The 23701-nt window shown below is 48.2% G+C and overlaps 1 protein-coding gene across 1 annotated transcript in view; it reads left to right on the top strand.

Annotated features, from left to right (window-relative positions):
* The window catches only part of LOC139266694 (equilibrative nucleobase transporter 1-like), a 60068-nt gene extending 55185 nt beyond the window's left edge, over positions 1 to 4883 (top strand). Inside the window, exons 11-12 of the mRNA XM_070884284.1 lie at positions 3872 to 3995; positions 4713 to 4883. Coding sequence (XP_070740385.1) covers positions 3872 to 3995; positions 4713 to 4883 — 295 coding nt within the window. The remainder of the gene's footprint in view (positions 1 to 3871; positions 3996 to 4712) is intronic.
* The last annotated feature ends 18818 nt before the right edge of the window (positions 4884 to 23701 follow it).

The raw sequence follows: 23701 nt of genomic DNA, 5'->3' as shown, positions 1-23701 counted from the left end.
GGAATTAATCATAAAATATGACAGGAATTTTTTTTCTGGTGATTTTCATTTTGGTATTTAGCCCAAGAGGACGCTGTGATGTTCCGTGACAGAGGGATGGTAAGGTGGGGAAGTGTTGCTCAACGGGGATCTGGGGTTTCAATCCAGGGAAATGGAATCTGATTATGTGCTCACGGTCAGCCCAGCCAGAAGAGAGATTTGCAGGCTGACTCCTCCCATTTCCCTTTTTATCTTCCTCTTCCTCCTGAGGTTGTCACAGAACCCGTGGTGGAAAGGGCTGTGCCCTCATGATGGCCAAGTTTTGGAGGATGCAGCAGACCACCACGAGTTGGGACACCCGCTCCGATGAGTACTGGAGCAGTCAAGGAAGCGGAACCATTGCTTGAGCTCCCCAAAGGTCTGCTCGATTAAGTTCCTCGTGGCAGCATGGCTGTCATTATATGATTGCTGGCCACGAGTAGTGGGATTGAGGAAGGGATTCATCAACCGGGGTTCGAGCGGATAGCCCTTGTTGCCTAACAGCCATCCTCGGGTTCGACATGGTGGCTGGAAGATTCCTGGTACAGCGGACTGGCACTGGATGAAGACATCATCAGTGCTGCCAGGATAGCGGGCATTCACCATCTCGATGTGTTTGGCATGGTCGCACACCAACTGTACATTGAGAGAGTGGTAGCCTTTGCAGTGATGGGACATCTCAGCATTGACATGCCTCACGCAGTTGATGTGGTGTATTTGGACTTTCAAAAAGATTTTGACAAGGTCCCACACAAGAGATTAGTGTACAAAATTAAGGCACATGATATTGGGGTCAACGTATTGACGTGGATAGAGAACTGGTTGGCAGACAGGAAGCAAAGAGTGGGAATAAACGGGTCCTTTTCAGAATGGCAGGCAGTGTCTACTGGGGTGTCACAGGATTCAGTGCTGGGACTCCAGCTAGTTACAATATACATTCATGATTTAGACAAAGGAATTGAATGTAATATCTCCAAGTTTGCAGATGACACTAAGCTGGGTGGCAGTGTGAGGTACGAGGAGGATGCTAGGAGCCTGCAGGGGGACTTGGACAGGTTAGGTGAATGGGCAAATGCATGGCAGATGCAGTATAATGTAGATAAGTGTGAGGTTATCCACTTTGGTTGCAAAAACAGGAAGGCAGATTATTATCGGAATGGTGACAGATTAATAAAAGGGGCGGTGCAACGAGACCTGGGTGTCATGATACATCAGTCATTGAAAGTAGGCAATACAGGTACAGCAGGCAGTAAAGAAGGCAAATGGCATGCTGACCTTCATAACGAGAGGATTTTAGTATAGGAGCAGGGAGGTCTTACTGCAATTGTACAGGGCCTTGGTGAGACCACACCTTGAGTATTGTGTGCAGTTTTGGTCCCCTAATCTGAGGAAGGACATTCTTGCTATTGAGGGAGTGCAGCAAAGGTTCACCAGATTGATTCCCGGGATGGCAGGACTGACCTATAAAGATAGACTGGATCGACTAGGCTTATATTCACTGGAATGTAGAAGAATGAGAGAGGATCTCATCGAAATATATAAAATTCTGATGGGATTGGACAGGTTAGATGCAGGAAGAATGTTCCCAATGTTGGGGAAGTCCAGAACCAGGGGTCACAGTCTAAGGATAAGGGATGAGCCATTTAGGACTGAGATGAGGAGAAACTTCTTCACTCAGAGAGTTGTGAACCTGTGGAATTCTCTACCACAGGAAGTTGTTGTGTCCAGTTCGTTCGATATATTCAAAATGGAGTTAGATGTGGCTGTTACGGCTAAAGGGATGAATGGGTATGGAGAGAAAGCAGGAATGGGGAATTGAAGTTGCATGATCAGCCATGATCTTATTGAATAGTGGTGCAGGCTCGAAGGGCCGAATGACCTACTCCTGCACCTATTTTCTATATTTCTATATGAGAAGACAGTGAAGTCCCTTCTACTGGAGTTCAGAGCCTCTGTGACCTAGTAGATGTAGCAATGGATAGCAAACTGTGAGATGTTAGCGCTGACATCTGTTCCAGCCCAGAAGAATCAGTTGGGGCAAAATTCAGGGCCAAGTCACCTTGAGGGCCACTGGCAGCAATGTCGTCGCCCCGATCTCAGGCTGCAGGTCTGGGTGTAGGAGGTGGCAGAAATCTGTGACTACATCCTTGGTGACATGGAGCCTCCCAACACACTGCTCCTGGTTTAGGTGTAGGGATGAGAAGTGTTTACCTGAAGACCCTTGGTGGGTAAGGCCTCTGCTGACAGCCCTTCTCCCCCTCCTCCACCTCCCACTGTGGGCAGCTTGTCTTTGCTGCCACTGCTCCATCTCCCTGTTATGCTGCAGTGTGAGGGGGACTACAGGTAGAGCCCCCTTGACTGGCAGCAAGTGGTGTATTCAGAGGCCTTCCAGTTCCAACCAATGCCTTCCCATGTCCAGCAGCACTCCCTGCATACTTTAACAATGTTATAAATGTTTTCCAACAAGCCAGTATTGATATGAACACTGCAAGAGCCAGTACAAGAGAAATAATCAACTGACCACAGTGACTACACTTCAAAAGTACTTCATTGTCTGTAAAGCGCTTTGAGACGTCCAGTGGTCGTGAAAGGCGCTATACAAATGCAAGTTGAATGTTTCCCTTTAAATAGCGCTGGTGGGGTCCATCGTGCAGCTGATCACATGTCCAGCTGTGCGTGTTTCGGAGAAGTCGTTGTTTGAGATGGCGATGTCAAAAATGGCAGGTCATGCATCAAATCAGCATTGCACGCTGACTGACGTCACGATCTGCCGACTCTGCACACGGCCTACACACGCTCGTCCCGCCCGTGTTATCGCTCGCACCAAGATGGCGACCAGTGTGGGTCGCGCCGGAAGTGGATGGAAGCGAGGCGGCCGCCATTTTTTCCCACTTACCCAAACCGGCCTTAACTGCCGGCGCTAAGGTGCCAAATTTCAGGGCCCAGGAGTTCATTCAGACTCCCATACTCATTGTTAGATCTGGTATTCTGAGACCAGGAGTCCATTCAGACTCCCCCCACACACACACACACACACACACACACACACACACACAGGTAAATCTGGGACCCTGAGACCAGGAGTTCATTCAGACTCCCCACACATACACACACAGGTAAATCTGGAACCCTGAGACCAGGAGTCCATTCAGACTCCCCACACACACACACACACAGGTAAATCTGGAACCCTGAGACCAGGAGTCCATTCAGACTCCCCACACATACACACACAGGTAAATCTGGAACCCTGAGACCAGGAGTCCATTCAGACTCCCCACACACACACACACACAGGTAAATCTGGGACCTTCAGAGAGTGGTTAACCTGTGCAATTATCTACCACAGAAAGTTGTTGAGGCCAGTTCATTAGATATATTCAAAAGGGAGTTAGATATGGCCCTTACAGCCAAAGGGATCAAGGGATCTGGAGAGAAAGCAGGAAAAGGAAACTGAGGTTGAATGATCAGCCATGATCTTATTGAATGGCGGAGCAGGCTCGAAGGGCCGAATGGCCTGCTCCTGCACCTAATTTCTATGTTTCTATGTTTCTATGGAGTGCAGTCACTGGTGCAATGTAGGAAACGCGGCAACCAATTTACACACAAGCAAGCTGTGTGGAACTCGCTACCAAATAGCAGAGATGCATTTAAGGGGAAGCTAGATAAACACATGAAGGAGAAAGGAATAGAGGGATATGTTGACGGGGTGAGATGAAGAGGGATGGGAGGAGACTCGAATGGAGTATAAACGCCGGCATGGACCAGTTCGGTCAAATGGTCTATTTCTGTGCTGTCGACCCGATGTAATTCTCTGAACCTCCTCCTCTCTCTCTCTGCTTGTTCCCTGCAGGTTCCCTCCCCGCCACTTTGGGAAGGTCTATGGACTGCTACTGGCTCTTGCGGGAATTGTAAATCTGCTCCAGTACCCTTGCTTCATTCTGGTCAAGGGACCCTTGCACGGTGACCCCTTGTATGTGAGTATTGGGAGGTCCGGGTCTCCCTGTGATCTGTGCCAGACAGTCACGGGTACAGTGAGATAGAGAGAGACAGTAGTCTTTATAAATACAGGCATAGAGTACAAAAGTCAGGAAGTTATGCTAAACCTTTATAAAACACTAGTTCGGCCCCAGCTGAAGTACTGCGTCCAATTCTGGGCACCACACGTTAGGAAAGACCTGAAGGCCTTGGGGAATGCAGAAGAGATTTTGGAGAATCTGGAAAAGCTGGGGTTTTTCTCCTGAGAGCAGAGAAGGCTAAGAGGAGATTTGAAGAAGTGTTGAAAAACCTGAAGGGTTTACATAGAGTAAATAAAGAGGAACTGTTTCCAGTGGCTGAAGGGACCGGAGGGACAGATTGCTAAAAGAACCAGAGGCGTCTGAGCAAACATTTTTTTCCACAAGTGGTTAGGATTTGGAATGCACTGCCTGGTAGGGTGGTGGATACAGATTCAAAAGTAACTTTCAAAAGGGAATTGGATAAATACTTAAAATGAGAAAAAATTGCAGGGATATGGGGTAAGAGCTGGGAGTGGGACTAACTGGATTGCTCTTCGAAAGAGCTGGCACAGACTCGATGGGCCGAATGGCCACCTTATGTGCTGTACTATTCTATGATTCTATGATAAGGGTTTGAGATTGTTGTTGCCTGAACACAAACTCTCTGTTTGCCTTTTTTTGTCCCTCTTGACGCAGTTGAACATCGGATTAATCATCCTGGTAACCTTGACATATGTCCATCCCATCAATGTTTACCTGCACTGCCGACGGGAAACCCAGCAGAGAGGCACAGTGAAGCACTACCGAGTCAAAGTGCCAGGCTTGGGAGAGACGGACGATCAACCTGTGTCGGGAAACGATATCTGAGCTGGACATCTGCTTGGGGTGGGAGGTGTCGGGGATGGTGTCAAGTGGGGGTTGGTGTTGGAGGGGATGTGGGGTTTGGGGTGTGAGTTTGCGGGGGTGTAGGTTGGGGAATGGGGGGGTCAAGTTGGGAGGGTGTGAGGAGTTGGAGTGGGTTTGGAAGGGTGCAGGTTGGGGGGGGTCAGTGTTAGGAGGATGTGGGGTGTTGAGGTGTGGGTTTGAGGTGGTGTAGGTTGGGGGCGGGGGGTGTGTGGGGTGTTGAGTTGTGGGTTTGGGGGGTGTAGGGTGGGGGGTGGAGGTGTGTGGGATGTTGGTGTGTGGGATGTTGGGGTGTGGGTTTGGGGGGGTTAGGATGGGGGAGTTGGGGGGTGTTGGGGTATGGGTTTTGAGGGTGTAAGATGGGGGAGTTGAGGTTGGGAGGTGTTGGGGTGTAGGATGGGGGGTGGGGGTGTTGGAGTGTGGTTTGGGGGGTGTTGGAGTGTGGTTTGGGGGGGTTTAGGATGGGGGGTGGGGATGTTGGAGTATGGTTTGGGGGTGTTGGAGTGTGGTTTGGGGGTGTAGGATAGGGGGTGGGGTTGGGGGATGTTGAGGTTTTGAGGTGTGGGTTGGGAGGGTGTAGGTTGAGAGGGGTGAGGGTGAGCAGGGGTGAAGTTTGGTTTCAAGCAATTCCCAAACAAATCATTTACAAAAAAGATCAATTGGAAACAGTGCTGTTTCCCGGGATCCCGGAGAATGAGATCTTTTCTTCAGAAGACCGGATCAGAGACAGATTATGGACAATGTTAATTCTGTATAAGCAAATATTTTGTTTTTATCAGAGATTATCCAATGCAAATAATCCTCTTCTCCCCTCCTCCCCTCCCCTCTCTCCTTCTCCCCTCCCCTCTCTCCTTCTCCCCTCCCCTCTCTCCTTCTCCCCGCCTGTCTCCTTCTCCCCTCCTCTCTCCTTCTCCCCTCCCCTCCCTCCTCTCTCCTTCTCCCCTCCTCTCTCCTTCTCCCCTCCTCTCTCCTTCTCCCCTCCCCTCTCCTCCTCCCCTCCCCTCTCTCCTTCTCCCCTCCTTTCTCCTTCTCCCCTCCTCTCTCCTTCTCCCCTCCCCTCTCTCCTTCTTCCCTCCCCTCTCCTTCTCCCCTCCCCTCTCCTTCTCCCCTCCTCTCTCCTTCCCTCTCTCCTCTCTCCTCTCTCCTTCTCCCCTCCTCTCTCCTTCCTCCTTCTCCCCTCCCCTCTCCTTCTCCCCTTCCCTCTCTCCTTCTCCCCTCCCCTCTCCTCTCTCCTTCTCCCCTCCTCTCTCCTTCTCCCCTCCTCTCTCCTTCTCCCCTCCTCTCCCCTTTTCCCCTTCCCTCTCTCCTGCTCTCATTCCCTCCCCTCTCCCCTTCATCCCTCCTCTTTTTCTTTCCCATTCCTTCCCTCTCTCTCTCTCTCTCTCTCTCTCCTTCCAAGGGACTGAGTGTAACGTAGCCAAGTTTGCTGATGAGACAAAGATGAGAGGAAAAGCAATGTGTGAGGAGGATACAAAAAACCTGCAAAAGGACATAGACAGGCTAAGTGAGTGGGCAAAAATTTGTCAGATGGAGTATAATGTTGGAAAGTGTGAGGTTATGCACTTTGGCAGAAAAAAAACGAAGAGCAAGTTATTATTTGAATGGAGAAAAATTGCAAAGTGCTGCAGTACAGCAGGACCTGGAGGTACTTGTGCATGAAACACATAAGGTTGGTATGCCGGTACAGCAAGTGATCAGGAAGGCCAATGGAATCTTGGCTTTTATTGCAAAGGAGATGGAGTATAAAAGCAGGGAAGTCTTGCTACAGTTATACAGGGTATTGGTGAGGTCACACCTGGAATACTGCGTGCAGTTTTGGTTTCTATATTTAAGAAAGGATATACTTGCTTTGGAGGCAGTTCAGAGAAGGTTCACTCGATTGATTCTGGGGATGAGGATGACTTATGAGTAAAGGTTGAGTAGTTTGGGCTTCTACTCATTGGAATTCAGAAGAATGAGAGGTGATCTTATCGAAATGTATAAGATTATGAGGGGGCTTGACAAGGTGGATGCAAAGAGGATGTTTCCACTGTTAAAGGAGACTAGAGCTAGGGGGCATAATCTTAGAATAAGGGACCGCCCATTTAAAACTGAGATGAGGAGGAATTTCTTCTCTCAGAGGGTTGTAAATCTATGGAATTCGCTGCCTCAGAGAGCTGTGGAAGCTGGGTCATTGAATAAATTTAAGACAAAGATAGACAGTTCTTAACCGATAAGGGAATAAGAGATTATGGGGAGCGCTCAGGAAAGTGGACCTGAGTCCATGAGATCAGCCATGATTTTATTGAATGGTGGAGCATGCTCGAGGGGCTGTATGGCCTATTCCTGCTCTTATTTCTTATGTTCTTATCTCCTCTCTCTCTCTCTCTCCTACTCCCCTTCCCCCTCTTCTTTTCTTCTCCCCTCCATCTTCCCTCATCTCTCTACTTCTCTGTTCCCCTCTCCTTCCCCTCTTCTACTTCTGCCCTCCTCTCTCCTTCCTTTGCCTCTCTCCCCTTCCCTCTCTCCTCCCTCCTCACTCTCCTTCAATATCCTCTCTAATTCTCCTTCCCCATCTCTCCTTCTGCTCTGCTTGTTCTTTCCTCTCTCTCCTTCTCCCCTTCTATCCTTCTACCCTTTCCCCTCTCCTTCTCCCTTTCCCTCTCTCCCTCTGCTCTCCTTTTCCCCACCTATCTTTTCTCCACCATCCCCCTCTCATTCTCCCCTCCCCCTCTCTCCTTCCCTTCGCCTCCTTACTTACTTGCCAGCTTCATTATATCTTTTACGCTGCATGATCAAGGTCTCCACAATTGTTAGAGGTTTTGTACTGTTCCCATTAAAGAATTTCCCTTTTAAGGGTGCCGGAAGTGGTGCCTGCAATGACACCACAGTGTTTTGCAGGAGTACATTTCCCTTTTAAAGATGCCAGAAAGGGCACTGCTGAAGGAAGAAGTGTCACACCAGTTATCTGTGAAATGCATTTCCTTTTTAAGGATGGCAGCGTGAGGCCCACAGAAGCAACAGTGTTCTTTATGAAGAATACCTGAACGCAATGTGCAGAGTGTACGGCTCCCTGTAGAGGACAAGCAACTCACAACAAGTCAAAATAATGGCTAGTGTGCTTAAGATTAATGTTTGGTTGGTTTGAGTGTTTAAGAGCAGTGTTGGTTGGTAATAAGTGAAGTGAATTATCAATCATATTACTGTCGCTACCTGTGCAAATGTGTTTGAAGGATAAGGAAGGAATTATCCAACAATTGTAATGTAGGGAAAAACTGCAGCCAAATTGTGCACAGCAAGCTCCCACAAACAGTAATATGATCACTGACCAGATAATCTGTGTGTTTTTATGATGTTGATTGAGGAATAAATATTGGGCCCAGGACACCAGGGAGAACTCCACTCTTCCACGGGATCTTTTACGTCCACTGTCATGTATTTAACCATCTTGCAATGATATAGTCATGTAACTGTAACTCATGTACACTGTACCTGTACCCTAGAAATGCACACCCTGACCACAGGGGGTGAACTTACGGGAGACACTCCTCACCTGGGTTTCCAGGAATAAAAGGGGAGGTCCCACCCAGGGTCAGCACTTCTTGGTCCTGGCAATAAAGGTGAAGGTCACAGAGTGACTGTGTCTGATATATCTATGCCTCGTGTGAGTTTGTATTAAGGTGCAAGGACACTACATTTGGTGATGTAAAACGGGATTCACCGAACCACGTGGATGGCCACCGGTGGCACAGAGGAATGTTACTGTGTGGATGAGGACTGGGACGACTTCATGGAAAGACTCCAGCAGAGCTTTGTCACAAAGGACTGGCTGGAAGAGACAGCGGCTGACAAGCGGAGGGCGCATCTACTGACCAGCTGCGGACCACAGACCTATGCGTTGATGGAAGACCTGCTCGCACCCCAAAAGCCGGCGGACAAGTCCTTTGAAGAGCTCAGCCAGCTGATCAGTGTGCATCTCAAGCCAGCGAGTAGTGTACACATGGCCCGACACCGGTTCTACTCTCACCGGCGTCAGGAGGGTCAAAACATCTCGGACTTCGTGGCGGAACTGTGGCGCTTGGCCAGTCTCTGTAAGTTCTCCGATACCTGCAGGTGGGAGATGTTAAGGGACTTTTTCATCAAGGGCATTAATCATGCCGACATTTTCAGGAAGCTCATAAAGACTAAGGACTTGACTTTAGAAGGGGCGGTGCTGATAGCTCATACCTTTATGGCAGGGGAAGAGGAGACCAAGCTAATTTACGCGCGCAGCCCTGGTCCAAATAGTGGCGACGGACCAGGGAGTTAACATGGTGAACGCGGCTCGGGACCCCGCAGGCAGGCAAGGGCATTTTGAAACCGCCCAGGCAGCAACAGGCTCTAGGGTGGGCTCGCAACAAGGACAATGGAAAGGGGATCGGCAATACACGCCATCTCGAGGAATAATGCGTCCCACGATGGGACCATTAACACCCACCATCAGAGTGCTGAGAAACAGCCAAATGGGCAATCAGAGAGGAATGCCTGGTAATAGTCCTTTTGTTAACAGCAATCTCAATCTCAGCTCATGCTGGAGGTGCAGGGGTAGACACACTGTGAAAAGCTGCAGGTTCCAGCAATATATCTGTAGGATTTGTAATGTCAGTGGACACTTGGCCAGGATGTACAAAAAGGCAGTAGTGAGGCTAATCTCTGAGACAGAGGAACCCGACGAGGGGTCTGCAATGCAGGATGAGGCCTGGGGTAAAGCCATAGATGCTGAAGTTCAGCGGGTTCAGGTGGCTGATGTCCACAGCTCATGCACCAAAACGCCACCCATGACGATGAATGTCTTACTGAATGGCATCCTGGTGCACATGGAGCTGGATACAGGAGCAAGCCAGTCATTCATGAGCGCCCAATAAATTGAGAGTCTATGGCCACGCAGAGCTAGCAGACCCAAACTGGAACACATTAAGATGCAGCTATGAACGTACACCAAAGAGATCATCCCAGCGCTGGGCAGTGCAAATTTGGTGGTAACACATAATGGATTACAGAACCGGCTGCCACTCTGGATCGTTCCGGGAAATGGCCCCGCGCTTGTGGGGAGGAGTTGACTAGCCGAGATGAATTGGAAATGGGGGGATGTGCTCGCCATTTCATCCGTGGAGCGAAGTTCATGCTCACAGGTCCTGCAAAAATTCGGGTCACTGTTTCAACCCGGTGTCGGAACGTTCAAGGGCACTAAAGTCGTGATACGCATCACTCCGGACGCCAGACCAGTGCACCACAAAGCCAGAGCGATGCGTGAAAAATTTGAATGTGAACAGGACAGGCTGCTCAGAGAGGGCTAATTTCAGCCGTTGAATTCAGCAACTAGGCAAGTTCCATCCTTCCCATCCTCAAAGCAGATGGCTCGGTCAGGATTTGTGGCGACTACAAAGCCACCATTAACCGAGTATTGCTGCAAGACCAATACCCGCTTCCGAGAGTGAAGGACCTTTTTGCCACACTGGCAGGTGGCAAGCTGTTCACGAAGTTGGACCTCACTTCGGCCTACATGACTCAGGAACTGGCTAAAGAATCCAAGCTTCTGACCACCATCACGACACACAAGGGATTATTTGTCTACAACAGGTGTCTGTTTGGCATTCGTTCGGCAGCAGCTATCTTTCAGAGAAACATGGAAAGTTTGCTCAAATCCATTCCTGGAACAATCGTATTCCGAGACGACATTCTCACAATGGGTAGAGACACCGAAGAACATCTCCACAGCCTGGAGGAGGTGCTACGCCGATTGGATCGGGTAGGCTTGCGGCTGAAAAAGGTCAAGTGTGTGTTTTTGGCCCCAGAGGTCGAGTTTTAGGGCAGGAGGGTTGGCTCAGACAGGATCCGGCCCACTGAATCAAAAACGGAGGCGATCCACTGGGCACCCAGGCCCGGCAACACGTAGGAGTTGCAAACATTCATGGGACTTTTGAACCATTTTGGGAACTTTCTGCCGAACTTAAGCACATTGTTGGAGCCATTACACATGCTCCTGCGTAAAGGTTGTGAATGGTTTTGCGGGGGACTGTCAAGAATGGGCTTTCAATAAGGCGAGGAACCTGCTGTGTTCCAACAAACTGTTGACTTTGTATGACCTCTGTAAAAAACTGGTCTTAACATGCGATGCATCAACCTACAGGGTTGGGTGTGTGTTGCAGCAGGGTAACGATGACAGTCGACTCCAACCGGTGGCTTACGCCTCCAGGTAGCTCTCCCAGGCAGAGCGTAGATACGGCATGGTCGAGAAGGAAACACTCGCGTGTGTTTACAGTGTGAAAAAGATGCACCAGTTCCTTTTTGGTAGAAAGTTCGAGCTAGAGACAGACCACAAGCCGTTAACATCCTTATTGTCCGACAGCAAGGCTGTCAACGCCAATGCGTCAGCTCGCATACAGTGCTGGGCCCTCACGCTGGCTGCGTATGCCGACACCATACAGCACCGGCCAGGCACCGAAAATTGCACTGACGCGCTCAGCAGGCTCCCACTGGCCACCACCGAGGGGGCGTTGGAGCAGAGCACCGAGATGCTCATGGCCGTTGAGGCTTTTGACACTGCGGGCACCCCCATCACAGCCTGCCAGATCAAACTCTGGACTAACAGGGACCCCCTCCTATCCATGATAAAGAAATGTGTCCTGACTGGGGATTGGGCGCCCGCACACAGGGCGTGCCCCGAGGAAGTCAAACCATTTCAGAGACGGATGGATGAGCTCTCCATCCAAGCCGACTGCCTGCAATGGGGCAGCCAGGTAGTCATGCCCCAGAAAGGAAGGGAAGCGTTCATCAGGGAACTCCACAGTGAGCACCCTGGCATCGTGTTAATGAAGGCCATTGCCCGGTCACATGTATGGTGGCCAGGGATTGACTCAGACCTGGAACATTGGGTTCGCAGGTGCACGACATGCCCGTGGCCCTGGCGCACCAGACCATGGTCATGTATTCACGTAGACTATGCGGGCCCGTTCATGGGGAAAATGTTCCTGATCGTTGTCGATGCATACTCGAAGTGGATCGAGGGCATCATATTGAACTAGTGCATGACATCCATCACTGTGGAGAGTCTGCTTACGGTTTTCGCGACCCATGGCTTGCTGAACAGCCTGGTCAGTAACAATGGCCCGTGTTTCACCAGCCATGAATTCCAGGAGTTTATGTCGGGCAATGGTATCAAACACGTCCGGACAGCGCCGTTCAAGCCGGCTTCCAATGGTCAAGCGGAACGAGCGGTCCAAGTCATAAAACAGGCATGCTACGCATTCAAGGACCCTCCCTTCAGTACCGCCTATTGCGCCTCCTGCTGGCCTACAGGTCCCACACGCACTCGCTCATGGGAGTCCCGCCAGCGGAACTCCTCATGAAATGCATGCTAAAGACGCGCTGTCCCTCATTCACCCAGCCCTGGCAGACATTGTTGAGGGCAAGCACCAGTCCCAAACCTAGCGCCATAATCGAAACTCAAGGGGGAGGTGTATAGAAATAGATGACCCAGTATTTGTTCTTAACCATGCTTTGGGACCCAAGTGACTTGAGGGCACCGTAATTGGGCAAAGAAGGAAATAGAGTCATGGTGGTCCGACTAAACAATGGGCAGATATGCCGCAAACACTTGGAGCAAGTAAAGAAAAGGTTCAGCATAGACACGGAGGAACCTGAAGAAGAGCATGAGATGGCACCCACACCACTGCTAGCAATGAGCAACAAAGACAGCCATCAGCATGCACAGTCCCTGCGACCAGCCCGGACAGGCCGGAATCACCTCACGTGACAGAGACGCGTGCCAAGGCTCAGCCACCAGAGCCACAACTGTGTCGCTCCACGAGAGAGCGATGACCACCTGACAGACTTAACCTCTGTAACAAAAAGACTGAAGGGGGGAGGTGATGGCATGTATTTAACCATCTTGCAATGACATAGTCATGTAACTGTAACTCATGTACACGGTACCTGTACCCTAGAAATGCACACCCTGACCACAGGGGGATGAACTTGCGGGAGACACTCCTCACCTGGGTTTCCAGGTATAAAAGGGGACATCCCACCCAGGGTCAGCACTCCTTGGTCCTGGCAATAAAGGTGAAGGTCACAGAGTGACGGTGTCTGAGATATCTATGCCTCGTGTGAGTTTGTATTAAGGTGCAGGGACACTACATCCACCAGAGAGGGCAGTCCCCTCGACTACATTTGTGCAGTGAATTGTTCCCAGAGCGGGGTGGGAACCTGAGAGTAGATTCAGAAGGAAAAGAAGAAAAGCTGGAAATGGAAGGTAGAAAATTAGTAAACGAGTTTGGAAGTCAGAGAAAATGAAGGCTCGAAAATAGACAACAAGGGAGTTTGGCCATGCTAAATGGTATATACTTCAATGCAAGGAGTCGAGGGAACAAGCAGATGAGCTGAGGACACAGATAGACACGTGGGAGTATTATATTATAGCTATTACTGAGAAACGGCTCAAAGAAGGGCAGGAATGGCAGCTCAACATTCCTGATTACAGGGTATTCAGACTAGGGGGTTAAAATATTGATTAAAGAAACAATTACAGTTGTGATGAGGGATGATATGCACGAAGGATCATCAAATGAGACAATATGGATCGAATTGAAGAACAAAAAAGGGGCAGTGACATTGCTGGAAGTGTACTATAGACCCCCAAACAAGAAGTGCAAAAACAATGGAGCAGTAATAGTGGGGAATTTCAACTACCCTCATATTACCTGGGATAGAATTGGTGCAAAAGGTATAGAGGGAGCAGAACCTTTTTCGCCAGTGCATAGCAAGGCCAATAATAAAGGGGGCGGTTCTCAAAGATTCATAGATTCTAGAAGTTTACAGCACATTTCGGCCCACCTGCAGGTTACGGCACTTCAAGTGCACATCCAAGTATTTTTCAATGTGGTGAGGGTTTCTGCCTCTACCACCCTTTCAAGCAGTGAGCTCCAGACGACCAAAATCGTCTGTGTGAAGAAATTTCCACTCAGTTCCCTCTAATCCTTCTACCAATTACTTTAAATTTAATGTCCCCTGGCTGTTGACAGCCCCGCTAAAAGAAACAGGCCCTTTCTATCTACTATATCCAGGCCCCTCATAATTTTATACACCTCAATGTGGTCGCCCCTCAGCCTCCTCTGTTCCAAGGAAAACAAACCCAGCCTATCCAAACTGTCCTCATAGCTAAGGTTCTCCACTCCCGGCAACATCCTCATAAATCTCCTCTGTACCCTCTCCAGTGCAACCACGTCCTTCTTGTAATGCTGCAGGGTGTTTTGTGTGCTCCGTGTCTCTATGACTCTCCCTTGAGTCGACCCATGCTTTAAAACTCCCCGGTTTGAGTTGTTTCCCTTTGGACGGCAGGAGCTTTTGCCAATAGTTCCTGCCTAGCCCGTTGATTAGCGGGTAATCCCACACAGAGAGAGACCAAGGTCAGATAGGTCTTCTCCTATGTCCGATACGCAGCATCCCCAGCGGGATTACTGTGTAACCCGGCCGTGAGCGGATGCCACCCGGTTGGTCTTCCGAATTATACCGCGAACCACAAGCCCCACAACCCCCAAGTTCGGACACAAGGAGTTACTATGGATAGATTATAATTGACTCTGGCAAAACGCAATGGTTCAGGTTGGTCAAAGATCGATTCCTTTTATTACACTCACAAAACGACAACCCCTACTCCTCTCGCTTATGGCTTAAAGAGTAGGTGACTGTGGACACTAGCTTAAAACCTCAGACCAAATACCCAGCCTGTCAGTTACGCCAAACCAACCCCCTTCCTAGAATCTAAGTCTAGATAATAGAAAGCCTTCTAACTAAACCCCTCTCCTGGTTTGGTCAGAACCCACACTTGGAAGCCTCCTCACACACACACATGTGAGCCTGCATCTTGGACACCTGCAGTTCCTCAGCAGCCAAACACACTGGTGGTCTTGGGGATTTCCAGAGGTGTATGCTGGATATAATTACCAGCCCTTGTCGTTGATTCATGCGGTCCCGGGTCCGTTCGACTCTAAAGACAAAACCGTGCAAATAGAGGCGTGCGATGAGGCCTAGAGTGTTACATTCAGATGTTACAGCGAAGCACTCACTTTGGGCGTTCCTGGAGAGTTGACGGACGCGTAGCCACGTGGGGAACACCGTTCCAGATGGTGGAGAAAAGTAAGCACTGAATCCCCCAAAGTTCAGTATCTTTATACGCCGTATAATACACAAAACTGACTGGGCAGTTCCTGGTTACCATGGTCGCAGAGATGCTAGTTGGTCTTCCTGGTGACGTCTCTGTCCTGGATTGGTCAACTTGATGAAAACAATGGTAGGCCATTTCTGTAGATGAGCAGTTCTCGAAGTGCAAACTGTTTGTTGAGTTCTTGACTGCTCCTTCACTGAAAGAGTCCAGAGGTGTTACAATTGGCCTGCAAACCTCATTGTCCATCCAGACATCCCGGACAAAAGGTGTCTTTCCACAAATCACACAAAGTTCAAAATGAAAGCTCCTGCTATCAGTCCTTTTTAAAGTCCAAATGTTCAAACTCAATTTTGAAACACAGCCCATGTGCATCTCCATTTTAAAAGGGTACAGATCCATTTTAAAAGTCCAAAAATCCTTCCGGCCCATACACACAGTGATGTTGGCACTGGCCAAATCCTACAGCTCACAGTGGCTGCTAGGGCACGGAATGTACTCTGGGTGGCATCTTCAATATTCATCACCAAGACTGGCTCAGTAGTACCAACGTTGACAGAGCTGGCTGAGTCCTGAAGGACATCGCTGCCAGACTGGGCTCACGATGGGTGGTGAGAGAACAAACACAAGGAAAAATCCTACTTGATCTCGGCCTCACTTCTTCCGTCGCAGATGCATCTGTGCATGACAGTATTGGTAGCAGTGACCACTGCACAATCCGTGTGGAGAAGAAGTCCCATCTTCACAGAGAGAACACTCATTCATCGTATTGTTGGCACTATCATTGTGCTAAAAGGGATAGATTAAGAACACTTCAGCAGCACAGAACTGGGTATCCATGAGACTGAAGGATATGCCAGCCAATGAGGTTATGGATTGTGGTGGAATACAATTCTGCTGCTGACATCAGAAGCAACAGAATTGTATTTCACCACAATCTATAACCTCATGGGCTGGCATAACCTTCACGCTACCATTACCATCAAACCAATCCTGGTTCAATGAGGAGTGTTGAAGAGCATGCCAGGAGCTGCACTAGCTGTACCTGAAAATCAGATACCAACTTGGTGAAGCCACAACACAGGACTCTAGGCATGCTAACCAGCGGAGGCAGTAGGCTACAGACAGAGCTAAGCAATCCCACACTCAATGGATCAGATCAAAGCTCTGCAGTCCTGCCACATTCAGTCATGAATGATGAAGGACAATAAAACAACTAATGGGAGGACGAGGCTCCATGAACATCCCTATTCTCAACTGTGGCACAGCATGTGAGTGCAAAAGACAAGGCTGAAGCCTTCGCAATCATCTACAGCCAGAAATGCCGTGTGCATGACCAATCTTGGCTTCCTCCTGAGGTCCCACCATCATCACAGATGCCAGTCTTCAGCCAATTCGATTCACTCAACGTGATATCAAGAAACGGCAGAGCGCAGCGGATACAGCAAAGGCTATGGGCTATGACAACATCTTGGCTTTACAGTTGAAGGTCTTTGCTCCAGAACTAGCCGCACCTCTAGCCAAGCTAATCCAACAGTCAGTTACCGCCCCATCAGCCATTCCTCAATCCGTAGTGAAGTGATGGGGGCTGTCATCGACAATGCTATCATCAAGCAGCACTTACGTACAATTAACCTGCTCACTGATGCTCACTTTGGTTTCCGCCAGGAACTCTGCTCCTGACCTCATTACAGCCGTGGTTCAAACATGGTCAAACGAGCTGAATTCCAGAAGTGCGATGAGAGAGGCTGCCCTCAATATCAAGTCACATTTGTGCGGCATCAAGGGGCTCGAGTAAAACTGAAGTCAATGGGGCTCAGGGGGAAACCTCTCTACTGGATGGTGTCATATCTAGCACAAAGGAAGATTGTTGTGGTTGTTGGAAGGCAATGTCCTCGTTATCACAAATTAGCACTTTCCTTCCTTCTGTTTTTCCTTCCTTCCTGCAGGGTCAAATTTAATCTGTCTATAATTCAGATCTTACCATTGATCAATACGTCAGTGCTATTTATCTTTGTCCTGTTTGGTTTCCAATACCTGGGAGTTCGGGAGCAGTGGGAGTTTGAGGAGGCCAGCTGGTGCAGACGCAGGGGCAGAAGGTAAACAAAGAAGTAGAAAGAAATCGAAGGGTGACGTCACAGCCAGGCTGGTAAGTGATTGGCTGGTGGATTGGTGAGTATATAATCTTTTTTTTCTTCTCTTTATTTCCTTATCAGTAGGTAACCTTTGACATTGTTGCCAAATTAAGTTAATCTCAGGGTTAAATCATGGCAGGAGAGCCCAGACCCATGTCATGCTCCTCCTGTGCTACGTGGGAAGCCAGGGACGCTTCCAGTGTCCCTGATGACTACATGTGCAGGAAGTGTATCCTGCTGCAGGTCCTGACAGACCACATTGCGGCACTGGAGCAGTGCATGGATTCACTCTGGGGCATCCGCAATGCTGAGGTTGTCGTGAATAGCACGTTTAGTGAGTTGGTCACACTACAGGCAAAGGTTACTCAGGCAGATAGGGAATGGGTGACCATCAGGCAGAGCAATGGAAGGAAGGTAGTGCAGGGGTCCCCTGCGTTCATCTCCCTCCAAAACAGATACACTGTTTTGGGTACTGTTGCGGGGAATGACTCATCCGGGGAAGGCAGCAGTAGCCAAGTTCATGGCACCATGGGTGGCTCTGCACACAGGAGGGCAGGAAGATGAGTGGGACAGCTAAAGTGGTAGGGGATTCTATCGTAAGGGGAATAGATAGATGTTTCTGTGGCCGCAATTGAGACTCCAGGATGGTATGTTGCCTCCCTGGTGCAAGGGTCAAGGATTTCTCGGAGCGGCTGCAGGACATTTTAGAAGGGGAAGGTGAACAGCCAGTTGTCGTGGTGCATATAGGTAACAATGATATAGGTAAAAAAACAGGATGAGGTCCGAAAAGCTGAATTTAGGAAGCTAGGAGTTAAATTTAAAAGCAGGACCTCAAAGGTAGTAATCTCAGGATTGCTACCAGTGCCACGTGCTAGTCAGAGTAGGAATTGCAGGATAGCTCAGATCAATTCGTGGCTTGAGGAGTGGTGCAGGAGGGAGGGATTCAAATTCCTGGGACACTGGAACCGGTTCTGGAGGAGATGGGACCAGTACAAACCGGACGGTCTGCACCTGGGCAGGACCGGAACCAATGTCCTCGGGGGAGTGCTTGCTAGTGCTGTTGGGGAGGGGTTAAGTTAATATGGCAGGGGAATGTGAACCTATGCAGGTAGACAGAGGGAAGTAAAATGGGGCAGAAGCAAAAGATAGAATGAAGAAAAGTAAAAGTGGAGGGCAGCGAAACCCAAGGCAAAAATCAAAAAGGGCCATGTTACAGCAAAAGTCTAAAGGGACAAAGTGTGTGAAAAAGACAAGCCTGAAGGCTCTGTGCCTCAATGCGAGGAGTATTCGTAATAAGGTGGATGAATTAACTGCACAGGCAGCTAGTAACGAATATGATATAATTGGATTACGGAGACATGGCTCCAGGGTGACCAAGGCTGGGAACTCAATATCCAGCGGTATTCAACATTCAGGAAGGATAGACAAAAAAGAAAAGGAGATGGGGTAGTGTTGCTGGTTAAAGAGGAAATTAACGCAATAGTAAGGAAGGACATTAGCTTGGATGATGTGGAATCTGTATGGGTAGTGCTGCGGAATACCAAAGGGCAGAAAACATGAGTGGGAGTTGTGTACAGACCACCAAACAGTAGTAGTGAGGTGGGGGACAATATCAACCACAAATTAGGGATGCATGCAATAAAGGTACAGCAGTTATCATGGGCAACTTTAATCTACATATAGATTGGGATGACCAAACTGATAGTAGTACGGTGGCGGAGGATTTCCTGGAGTGTATTATGGATGGTTTTCTAGACGAATATTTCGAGGAACCAACTAGAGGGCTGGGATCCTAGACTGGGTGATATCTAACGAGAAAGCCCTAATTAGCAATCTTGTTGTACGAGGCCCCTTGGAGAAGAGTGACCATAATATGGTCGAATTCTTTATTAAGATGGAGAGTGAAACATTTAAATCAGAGACTAGAGTCCTGAACATAAAGAAAGGGTACTTCGACAGTATGAGACGTGAATTGGCTCGGGCTCAAATAGACTGGCGAATGATACTTAAAGAGTTGCCGGTGGATAGGCAAACATTTAAAGATCACATCGATGAACTTCAACAATTGTACATCCCTGTCTGGAGTAAAAATAAAACGGGGAAGGTGGCTCAACCGTGGCTAACAAGGGAAATTAAGGATAGTGCTAAATCCAAGGAAGAGGCATATAAATTGGCCAGAACAAGCAGCAAACCTGAGGACTGGGAGAAATATAGAATTCAGCAGAGGGGGAAAATAGAATATGAGAGAAAGCTTGCCGGGAACATAAAAACTGACTGCAAAAGCTTCTATAGATATATGAAGAGAAAAAGATTAGTGAAGACAAACGTAGGTTCCTTGCAGTCAGAATCAAGGGAATTTACAATGGGGAACAAAAAATTGGCAGACCAATTGAACAAATACTTTGGTTCTGTCTTCACGAAGGAAGACAAAAATAATGTTCCGGAAAAACTGAGCGTCTAGCGAGAAGGAAGAACGAAAGGAAATCCTTATTAGTCAGGAAATTGTGTACGCGAAATTGATGGGACTGAAGGCCGATAAATCCCCAGGGCCTAATAGATTGCATCCCAATGTTCTTAAGGAAGTGGCCCTAGAAATAGTGGATGCATTGCTGATCATTTTCCAACAGTCTATCAACTCTGGATCAGTTCCTATGGACTGGAGGGTAGCAAATGTGACACCACTTTTCAAAAAAGGAGGGAGAGAAAACAGGAAATTATAGATCGGTTAGCCTGACATCAGTAGTGGGGAAAATGTTGGAATCAATTATTAAAGATGAAATAGCAGCGCATTTGGAAAACAGTGACAGGATCGGTCCTAGTCAGCATGGATTTATGAAAGGGAAATCATGCTTGACCAATCTTCTAGAATTTTTTGAGGATGTAACTGGTAGAGTGGACAAGGGAGAACCAGTGGATGTGGTGTATTTGGACTTTCAAAAGGCATTTGACAAGATCCCATACAAAAGATTAGTGTGCAAAATTAAAGCACATGGTATTGGGGGTAATGTATTGACATGGATAGAGAACTAGCCGGCAGACAGGAAGCAGAGAGTCTGGATGAACGGGTCCTTTTCAGAATGGCAGGCAGTGACTAGTGCGGTGCCGCAGGGCTCAGTGCTGGAACACCAGCTATTTACATTATACATCAATGATTTAGATGAAGGAATTGGATATAATATCTCCAAGTTTGCAGAAGACACTAAGCTGGGTGATGATGTGAGCAGTGAGGAGGATGCTAAGAGGCTGCAGGGTGACTTGGACAGGTTAGTTGAGTGGGCAAATGCATGGCAGATGTGGATAAATGTGAGATTATCCACTTTGGTGGCAAAAACATGAAGGCAGAATATTATCTGAATGGCATCAGATTAGGAAAAGGGGAGGTGCAACAAGACCTGGGTGTCATGGGACATCAGTCATTGAAGGTTGGCATGCAGGTGCAGCAGGCGGTGAAGAAGGCAAGTGGCATGTTGGCCTTCATAGCTGGAGGATTTGAGTATCAGAGTAGGGAGGTCTTGCTGCAGTCTTGGTGAGGCCACACCTGGAATATTGTGTTCAGTTTTGGTCTCCTAATCTGAGGAAGGTTGTTCTTGCTATTGAGGGAGTGCAGCGAAGGTTCACCAGACTGATTCCCGGAATGGCAGGACTGACATATGAGGAGAGACTGGATCGACTGGGCCTGTATTCATTGAAGTTTAGAAGAATGAGAGGGGATCTCATAGAAGCATATAAAATTCTGACGGTACTGGAAAGGTTAGATGCAGGAAGAATGTTCCCGATGTTGGGGGAGTCCAGAACCAGGGGACACAGTCTAAGGATAAGGGGTAATCCATTTAGGACCGAGATGAGGAGAAACATCTTCACTCAGGGAGTTATTAACCTGTGGAATTCTCTTCCACAGAGAGTTTTTGATGCCAGTTCTTGACATATATTCAGGAGGGAGTTGGATATTGCCCTTATGGCTGAAGGGATCAAGAGGTATGGAGAGAAAGCAGGAAAGGGATACTGAGGTGAATGATCAGCCATGATCTTATTGAGTGGTGGTGCAGGCTCGAAGGGCAGAATGGCCTGCTCCTGCACCTATTTTCTATGTTTCTATGTTTCCATGTTTCTGTGTAACAGGCCTCATATGTGTTAGTCTGGAATTGACTGTTACTCCTCTTGAGCTGCAGCATTCAGGATGAATTGTGGACAACAAATATTTCTGACACATGTATCTGGAATGAAAATTCCACCATGTTCTGGTGAACCTCATTTGCTCAGAATCCAGTTGCTCAAAGCTTTACATTTCCTGATTCTTTCCGTCACCATCTCTTGCGTCGAGTGACTGAAAGTCTTTTGCACCAGAACTGCCGTTGCCTCCCTCCACAGGGGATCTCCAGCATTTCTCGATCTGCTACAGCCCAGCACCAGGTCTGGGTAAGGTGGATGTTGCTGAGTGTCACTGTACAAGTCCTACCTCTTTGGTGTCACTCTCCTGTCACTTGACCAGTACTGGGAATGTACTGTCAGGTAATGTGTGACATCTGAAGGACAGTCCTGGTCTTCAAAGAATAGCTGAAATAAAATAATTGAAGAGGTCAAAGATGGTAATTTCCTTCGGCTTGATGTCACACACCTGCAATATTCCAACTGTACCCACAAGAAAATTATAAATCAGGCTGGGCGCGGACAGGGGTTCCTCTCTAGAGGTTGCTGATTTACCTGTAGAGGTAGTGTCGCACCATCCCAGGGTCAGCTCCTGTGACTGGGATCTTTTCTGCTCTCATGCTGATCTCTGTGTGTATATGGAATGTATCTGAGTTCAGGCCAGTACTGGGTATATGACAGAAATAGTCAATGAAGGTATCAGCCAGTCTCAGTTAAATGCAGAGTAAAACTCCCTCTAAACTGTCCCATCAAACACTCACAGGACAGGTACAGCACAGGTTAGATACAGAGTAAAGCTCCCTCTAACTGTCCTATCAAACACTCCCAGGACAGATAGAGCACAGGTTAAGTACAGAGTAAAGCTCCCTGTACACTGTCCTATCAAACACTCCCAGGCCAAGTAGAGCATGGGTTAGAAACAGAGTAAAGCTCCCTCTACACTGTCCAATCAAACACTCCCAGACCTGGTATAGCGTGTGTTAGATACAGAGTATAGCCTTCCACTGCACATGACCATCTAACAATCCCAGGCCAGGTACAGCACGAGTTAAGCTCTCCCTAAATTGGTTCATCAAACACAGCCAACTGAGATACACAGCAATTATTAAATTCAGCGTACAGCTCCCTTGACACTATCCAATGAAGCACACCAGCTCAGGTACAGCATGGGATCAATAGAAAATAAAAATCCAGCTACATGTAAATGTCATGCAGTCCCAGGTATGGGCCAGCTTTACATATGAGTTAAGCTCTGTTGGATTTGCTGCATCAAAGGCGGACCCTTAGGGCATCGATCGAAGAAGCTCCCAGTGGATGGTTAGACTCTCACCTTGGCAATATCCTGGACTGATGGGATCCTCAGTAAAGTTCCTCACCTTTACAATCATTATTGAGGCTTCATGTTTTATCCCATCATTGACATTGAGGGTCTTGGTCCCAGCAGATCTGCTCTGTGAATCCAGTGACATTTCTCCAGTCCCAGTTCGTGTGATGATGATTCGAATCCTCTCTCTCCACATTCCTGAGATACTGTTCACTCCAAGAACATTTTAATATAAAATTAATATTCATTCTAGAATCTGTAATTGGAATACAGTCGGACTATTTTAGTGACTATGATTATTTTTAACGTGAATATATTGGTAATTAATGACATTTGGTTGCACTTACCTCAATATTAAATTGTTCTTTCCTTTCCCCTATTTATATGGACTAAAATCACTCGCAGTGTCAGCTGCCAAGTGCAGCTCCTCCCACAGTGACTCCCACTGATGCTGTGTAACCAGGGGCGGAAACCTGTCTCCAGGTGACATCACAAAGGAGCCCAAGCCCCTCCCACTCAAGGTACTCCAGGGTCACATGACCAGGCTCTGCTCCTGGTGTGCAGTCTCACTGAGCATGAACGCAGGTTGTACATTCAGTCCCGTCTCCAAACCTGCTGCCATATACTGAGATTCCCCAAATTACCACTTCTAAATTAAGCCTTGCATCCTCCAAATGTGACGTCCTATTATTCAATGTCCGCCATGTCTACCTCTTGCTTATGCACCAATGTCTCCACTCTCTTTAAATTGTGTCTCTCTCCTGCAATGGCATGGAGAGACAATTTGTGGAAATTGTGTTTGGGATGAGGCAAGGTTATTACAACATCCTTTATGCTCTGAAAGAAGTCTATCACTGAAACAGGAAAGGCATTAGAGGCAATATGTGGAGGAATCTTCAGGGGTGTCAAGGAGTGGAATCATCGGAGCATTAATTGGAAGGTGCATCCTGGGCAATAATGGAGTAAAGCTCCCTCTGTACTATCCCATCAAATACTC

Source organism: Pristiophorus japonicus, chromosome 7, assembly GCF_044704955.1.
Source record: "Pristiophorus japonicus isolate sPriJap1 chromosome 7, sPriJap1.hap1, whole genome shotgun sequence".
NCBI classification, from domain to species: Eukaryota; Metazoa; Chordata; class Chondrichthyes; family Pristiophoridae; genus Pristiophorus; species Pristiophorus japonicus.
Note: the sequence above shows the minus strand (reverse complement) of the source record. Positions and strands in the feature narration are given on the sequence as shown.